At 33.2% G+C, this 8,306-nt stretch overlaps 1 protein-coding gene across 2 annotated transcripts; it reads right to left on the reverse strand.

Moving 5' to 3' along the window:
• Positions 1–661: 661 nt before the first annotated feature.
• Positions 662–7,771, reverse strand: LOC125670880 (uncharacterized). 2 transcript variants are annotated; one of them, XM_048906325.2, is made up of 5 exons: positions 7,069–7,771; positions 2,559–2,690; positions 2,234–2,278; positions 1,928–1,970; positions 662–919 (listed from the first exon to the last, which is right to left on the reverse strand). In XM_048906325.2, exons 2-5 carry the CDS (start codon positions 2,686–2,688, stop codon positions 880–882), a joined length of 258 nt encoding a protein of 85 aa, XP_048762282.2. In that variant the 5' UTR covers positions 2,689–2,690; positions 7,069–7,771; the 3' UTR covers positions 662–879. The 2 variants fall into 2 exon arrangements, with proteins under 2 accessions (XP_048762282.2, XP_048762281.2); XM_048906324.2 differs by lacking the exon at positions 7,069–7,771 and having other exon boundaries at positions 2,559–3,879.
• Positions 7,772–8,306: the final 535 nt, after the last annotated feature.

The raw sequence follows: 8,306 nt of genomic DNA on the forward strand, positions 1-8,306 counted from the left end.
TGTTCATCGGGATCTCATTTTGAAGCATTCAGTATAAATGCTCACTTAAATCATATATTGAGATATTCAGTATAATGTTCACTTGAATCTCATAGATTATTGAAACATTCAGTATAATGTTCAGGGGAATCTAATTTGAAGCATTCAGTATAATGCTCACTTAAATCCTATATTGAAGTATTCAGTATAATGTTCACTTGAATCTCATATATTATTGAAACATTCAGTATATGTTCAGTTTGTTCACCTAAATCTCATTGGAGGCATTCGGTATAATGCTGTCTTAAATCTCACATTGAAGCATTCATATATGATTATTAGTCTATCGTCTGGTGCTGCATTACCCCTGGCAATCATACTAAGTTTGTAAACATTCAGTGTCATGTTTACTAGTAAATGCATTATACTGTTGATATATGTTACCCTGGTGCTATCCTCAACCGAGCAGTGCATTTATTCCATCAAGACTTTAGAATTTTGTTTTCTATGCTGAGAAAATAATTAAAACAGAATTTCATATTCAATGACTTTCTTTTTTATTTTCATGTAAATATTCTACTTGGAGAAAACATTTATTTTCAACACATGGCAATTGGATGCTTTAATGTCTTTTAGTGTTATATGAAAACTATGTATTGAATTACAAGAAATGTGTCCAGTCTATAAAGTAATGTCAATGATGTGTTCAAAACTTTGGTAGCAGAAAAATATTACTACAGTCTACCTACAGCAAATTTAATATTGTATATACACTGTCATATAGTTTTGAAATATGTTCATGTCACTCTGAATAGGAGTAAATTTTCAAATCTGGATTTCTTATCGTCTTCTAATTGAGTGGAAGTTGAAACTTGGATAGTATGTTTCATCATCATCTCCTTATAAAGCGCCAGATTCCTCTGATATGTCAATACTCAATCTAAAATAAACAAGAATATCAGTCAAACTGATGGATGCTCCCCAAATTGCAACTTAACTTCATATGATGAATGACTTGCACAGTGATCAATAACTGTTGAAATATTGTTGAAAGGAAGGTTTCTTTACATATGTGAGGTATGTTGAGTGATGTTGACCTTGAGAGACCTTGATCCAAAAGATCAATAACTGTTGAAATATAGTGGAAATCCGAAATGAAGTATTTTCATCTATATGGTATATGTTCTGATTGACCTAGACCTTTACAAAATGACCTTGAGTGACCTTTGTCTGAAAGACATTTGCTTATTATTTATTTGTAGGATATACAATGTACCTGTTCAAAAACTGATGAAATAAAAAACTTTACTTATGTAAGGTGTATGTTCTGAGTGACCTTGGCCTTTCCAAGATGACTATGGTCCAAACGTCCCTGTCTCAAGGAATATTTGTGATCAACTATGATCAATATCTGATGAAAGGTTTAGGATATGGGAGCTTCTATATCAAAAATTGTTGAAATAAGGAAATTTTATGTGTCCTGAGTGACCTTGACCCTTCCAAAATAATCTTCAAAGTCCTTGTCAAGGAACATTTTTGATTAATTATATCAATTTCTGATGAAAAGTTTAGGAGATATGAGCTTGGACAGACAAATGGACAGATATAACAGCGACTATATGCTCTCAAAGGAAATGTTTGGGAAGCATAAAAACTGTATCAGGTATCAAGAATTTCAAAAAGGCACAGTCAAGCACATCTTCAGTGTATCCATATTAAACAAGTGTACACAGTTTGAGGAACATTGATCAAGTTAGAGGTGTGAGAGGAGCTGATTACACAAAGTAGGTACCCTATTACTGGGATACTTGCCACCCACCCTTTCACTATTTTATAAGCCCACGCTGTGCAACCCAGCCAACAAATATGGAAGAATTTTTATCTGAACTTACACAAAATTAACTAGCTTAGATTCAGGATCAACACATAGATAATTACTGATACTCACTCAAATGGATTCAGAAAGGATGATGCACACTTTGGTTTTCTTACTGTACAGAAAAAGTATTTTTGTATCATTTTCATTATATTTACATCATCTATAAGGGAAATCAATTGAAAATATCAATTGCTTTGGCAAGGTATCTTAAAAATCTTTTATAATTATAAGATTGAATACCAGAATATCATAATATTACTATAAAATAAATGCTTTAATTGCATGTACATGCAATTATTTACACATGCACAACACGCACACACATCTCTTGTTTTGATTCATATTTTTGCTATTCAGATAGTGTCAGTTCCATACCTGATTGATGGGCCTGGCTCGAACTCTTCAACACCCGACACTCCTCTGTAAAATAAAGTACATTTGACCAAGTACTAAACCTTTTCTCTACAAAAGAAACATCAATGTACTATGTGTAGGTACATTGTATATAAACTACTACATGTAGTTATAACAGTCAGCATTGAAATATGACTGATCGAGAATTTAGTTTAATTTTGTATAGGTATTGAAAAAACCCACTAAACAATAGTCAATCCATAGTCAAACCATCTGAAGTCTTATTCTACATATACTGATATTTCATTTAAAGATGAAGAAAAAGTTGAGCTGAATCTTAACATACTGATCACTGGTTGCTTGTCTGGATTCTGCAGAAATATCAGAGATAATGTATTTTCCCGTAAAAGGCCTCGGGTCTGCCTGGCTGAGCACAGGAGTAGAAGTATATTTAACTGAGTGCTGGCTTTGTACATATCTGGAAGAGAAAGTTTATATTTCAATATTACATTCACTTTTGTTTCTACATTGACTTCTATGTAATACATAAACATAGATATCATTTATATTTATATATTTTCATTATATCCTACTATGCAATTCTTATTACATCCCCCACATTTTCTTTTAAAGAGGTATAGCGCATTTGCTGATGATACGGCCGACTCAGAAATCTAAATGGAAAACACCGGTTTCCAATAATAGACTGGCGTGTTATATTTAAATATAAGGCCAACGTTTTTTATGTTTCGTTAACCAAAATAAATAACTGCCGCAGTTTAGCATTACTGACATTTATATGAATCGTTCTTTACTTAATAAACCATTTCCCTATTTGGAATGATGAACAGTACAATATTTTCATAGACCTGTGTATTCATATTACACAACAACCCTTTTACATATGGCATTACTTAACTCACTGTTCTGACATGATTGCAGCGCCTTTAATAGATGTCATCAGTTCATTTGCCTTTGGTTGATAATTCGAGTGTTTATCTATGCCTAAATATCATATGACAGTTGCTACATGAGTTTTGTTTGGTTTTTTTTAAGTCAAACTGTATAACAGTTCTTTTCCTCCCTTGACTTATTTTTACTTATTACATGCTGTGCATTTGTGTCCTTTTTCTTGTAGTATTTGTTTAGCTTTTCGTCAGCCACATTACGGTTTGAAATTCCTGTGCACACAGGAACATGTTAGTGTAAACAAGCGGAACTACAATGATCTCGGAATAAATTCCCTTTCTTTAAGTCGTAACTTGCAAATATTAGAAGTTATGATGAAAATGACTAATATTTGTTATAATATATATATCACATTTAACCCCCCCCCTCAAGAAAACGACCCCAAAAAAATGAAAAGCAAAAAAAAAAAAAAAAAAAAAAATAGATTGGAAAAATATTGGACTTGAACTCGGGGAATGTATGGTTTAAGTGTAAGATTACCGAGCACCTAAACCACTAGGCCACCCAGGCTTGTAAGTTTAAAGGTTTAACTTTTGACAGGCTGCCAAATCTCAAGGTAAATTTTGAGAACGATTTTTTCATATTTTATCCATTTTCAACACGAGGGCCACCTTAAACCAAATTTCCTCAAACGGACTTATATACAGTCATATGCAGGTAAAACAACTTCAGTGTTTTATTTCTGGTTTAAGGTGGCCTTTTGCAACAGTTTGCAATTTTTTATGCCCATTACGTTACATTTACTATATAGTCTATATAATCACGGTGATGTTTATGCTTCTCAAATAAATATACTATCAACAAATCGATATCTTTATTAAGTAATTTGGGTAAACACAAGTATAAACTGACATTGTATAAAAGAATATTTGTAAAAAATGATATTCAAGAAAACAGCAAAAACGAGCGACGGTGAGCAGAGTTTGGGTAATAGAAGCGGATAAACATAAAGGTATTTATGTAGGCGAAATTGCATACCAAGTGCGCTATACCTCTTTGATATCTAATTCTGTTGGTAGGGGCTACATGTTAAGAGCAGTTATAAAAGGGGGTGGGGTGTTGTTGTTGGATTGAGGGTCTGAACCAACACCACCTGAGTAGGGTAGTAAATTAATATATCTAACTTTTTCAAGCACTTTCAGTTGTTCAGTGCTAAATGATAGGCCCTCACTTTGATTGGCCCCTAAAAATATTACATGGGGTGGAACCCACTTCCCCAAGAAAAATTTCTAGATCCAGGCACACAATGACAATGATGTATTTGGACAAGCACAATAACAATTACTGGCAAAGGCACATATTATAGATTATATCATAGAAACAATAATATTCAAAATACAATCAGTGATTTGAGTGCATGAATATGGCACCAGACAAAATCATATTATGATATATTACATATATTATATACATGTATATATACAATTGTAAAGACAACGCTATTATATATATATATATATATATATATATATATATATATATATATGTGTGTGTGTGTGTGTGTGTGTGTGTGTGTGTGTGTGTAATAGCGTTGTCTTTAAGTGTATATATATATAATGTATAATATATTTTGTATTTCAAATTGAAAATATTTAAATTACCATTATACTGAAATGTGCTTTATGTCCACAGACAGTGCTGCTCATGCACATAGTTTTACAAACTTTGAGGATTTGCTTCAAGACTTGGATATTTTGGGGCATTTGGTGACTAAATGACATATTGAGAATAGAAACAAGAAAAGTACAGGCAGAGCATAGCATTCTAAGAAAGTCATCAAAAGTTTAGCAAGTCACAGTAAAGGCAGCAGATAGAAAAGAAGTAGAAATATGATAAATATTGATTGTGGGTGTTGGAATTCAACCTTTTATAATGTTTAACAGTTAGTGTGCACCTAAACTTCGAGGAAGTGATTTGTGTACTTCAGTTTATACATCATGTGTGCTACTGTATCTGATTGTAAATTTTATAATTCGCTGATATAATGCAGAGTGATCTACAGCAACCTGCTCATAAGCAAGTCAAATATCATATTTATACTACATATATTTCATTGAAAAATATCTTTTTGTACAAAACTTATTGCAATGTTATTTGTTAACTCATTTTTTATGGGTATAATATTCATAAATTTCAGAATTTTATGTAGTTTCTTCTTATAATTTCAAAATAATATAAAATGTCATGGCAAAGAATTAAGAAATTGTAGTACATGAGGATAAAATTTTGCCTGGGTGATTTCATGAATGTCATTGTAAATTCTCAACCCATCCAGTGACAGCTGGTAGCACTCACAGTCATCAACACAATGGATGTGCAGATTCTATCGCCTAATCCGCTAATGAATTAACTCCATTTTACCGTTCATATACACATATGCATCCAGTATTAACTTCTTTTCACTCCTTATGCTGTAAAAGGTTAAAACAAACAAGGAATATAAATTGCCCCTTCTGGGGCCTCATCATCTGTCACGTCGGAAAGTCAATGGTTTTATAAGATAAATTAAAATATGTAGAGCTATGAAACATGAACGAATACCGTGCGATAGTTAGTTAAGGTAACTCCATACTCGCAGTTTTATCTGATACAAGTTTGAAAAATGTATTTATTTCCATTCATTAGAGTTAAAACTAACAGATTATCAAATAAAATACATAGGTCATCACACTTTTTAAGATATGAGACGTACATAAAAAGAAGCATATATCATCGTCAAAAAATTGCAATTTTCCTTAAACAGCGTTATCAAAATTTCATACAAACTGGTTATGATGATATGATAGCATTCATAACAATTTCATGAAACTGTACCTTCACAAAAATATACAAAATGTCTGTAAAAAATAAAGGAAATCTATCGCATAATAGACTTGATAAAGAAATCAATAGAAACAGAGTTATTGCCCTTGGATTCAATATTTTGAAACGTATCATTAATTATTCACCTATAACTTAAGACTTTTGAAATAGTTTATTTTTAACAAGATTTTTTACAATAACTATCAGAAAAGACTCCAACAAAATTTATGTTCCTATCATGCATAAATCTAAACAAGAGGTACTGTGAGCAATGCTCACTAAGAATACCCCCCGCTTACCCCAATCTCCCAAAGGGTGTTAATAGGTAAAACTTCAGTATTATGATCCAAAAGGTATCTAGGAACACAGCATCTCCATGCGATGAAAAAAGCCATTAAAGAATTTAAATGGAAACCATATTGCTACTTTGATGTCCAGTGCGCGTGACCTTTGACCTATTGACCCCAAAATCGATAGGGAACATCTTCATCCCATGGGTAGTCCATAGGTATGATATGGTGACTGTAGGTGGAAAGGATAACGCTTTAGAGCCCGGAAACCATATTGCTACATCAATGTCCAGTGCGCTTGACCTTTGACCTTTTGACCCCAAAATCGATAGGGAACATCTTCATCCCATGGGTAGTCCATATGTATGATATGGTGACTGTATGTGGAAAGGATAACGTTTTAGAGCCCGGAAACCATATTGCTACTTCGATGCCCAGTGCGCTTGACCTTTGGACCCCAAAATCGATAGGGAACATCTTCATCCCATAGGTAGTCCATATATATGATATGGTGACGATAGGTGGAAAGGATAATGCTTTAGAGCCCGGAAACCATTGCGTCTACAGACGGACGGACGGACAGACAGATGGACAACCCGATTCCAGTACCCCCCCCCCCCCCCCCCCAACTTGTTGCGGGGGGTATAATAAATAATTGATTTTACTAATTCTGATGACATCACAGGAGGGTGGAATTACTTTAAGTCATTGGAGTCACCGACGTAAGGCAATATTTGCCTTTTCTTCTGCATCAACTGGAAAGAAAGTAGCTAGGCCTAACCACACATTACAAACCTGTCAAGTAGAAAAGTTGTAGATGAACTTCATATTCTCCCTTACAGCATTCCACTGAGCATAGTGTTCTCCAATATATATTCTTTTTCTGCTCCTTTCTCTTTCCTATTTCCTTTTCCTCTCTTTTCTTTCTGACAATATTGGCTCCCAAACCGTAACGGTCTACCACGCTTTCGCGACGCCATCTTTGTTTATAAATCTAAATATGGCTCTCGGTGTCACGTGGTAGTTTAATATTCCAAAAAGAGGCATTACTTTCCTGGCAGGAAAGTAATTAATTATAATTTCACATCTTTTTTACGCGCTCGATTTCAATTGCGTAAATTGCAACAAGTTCTTAACTTTATTCAATAAACAAAATAAATAAATTTCCCTCTTGTTTTTAATTGACGCAAATTACAGCGTGTATACCTTTAAGAAATAAATATTCCCCTTGCATTTTAAAATGTTGATGAAAGATAAAAATAACGAAGAGTGATCAATCTCATAACTCCCATAAGCAATACAAAATAAATAGTTGGGCAAACACGGACCCCTGGACACACCAGAGGTGGGATCAGGTGCTTAAGGGGAGTTTCAGACAATCATTCAAAATAACATGAAACATACCTGTTCGTATTTTTCAAAAGTACTACCTAGTATAATTTTCACTTACAGCAATCGTCTTCATCGATTTCCCCATCCATGTCGTTGTCTATTCCATCCCCCGGTGACATTAGAGGCAATTGACGGTGATTCTGTAAGCAAGTAATTTATCATAGTGACATGTGTCAGTAATTCACAAAGTATATAAATGATTTAACACCCGGTCCAAACGGACTTATATGTCACTTTGAATCCATATATATGTATTCTAACAATGTATAATATTGTATAATGTATAATATATATATATATCAAAAGAAATAGAATAAACAGTACACAAAGTTAAAATTTTAACGGAAGCGCTTTCATTTTATAATCCTCCGGCGTTACATTTTAAAATAGTTATATATATATATATATATATATAGAGAGAGAGAGAGAGAGAGAGAGAGAGAGAGAGAGAGAGAGAGAGAGAGAGAGAATAATTACTTTTCGCAATGATCGGTAAAAGTATAAGTAAAAAATAAAAAAGATACACGAAGACGTTTAGTAAAGCTTACTAAACGTCTTCGTGTATCTTTTTTATTTTTTTTACCTATATATATATATATATACATGTATATATATATATATATTACGTTTTCCGTTCCGCG

Source organism: Ostrea edulis, chromosome 4 (genome assembly GCF_947568905.1).
Source record: "Ostrea edulis chromosome 4, xbOstEdul1.1, whole genome shotgun sequence".
Taxonomy (NCBI): domain Eukaryota; kingdom Metazoa; phylum Mollusca; class Bivalvia; order Ostreida; family Ostreidae; genus Ostrea; species Ostrea edulis.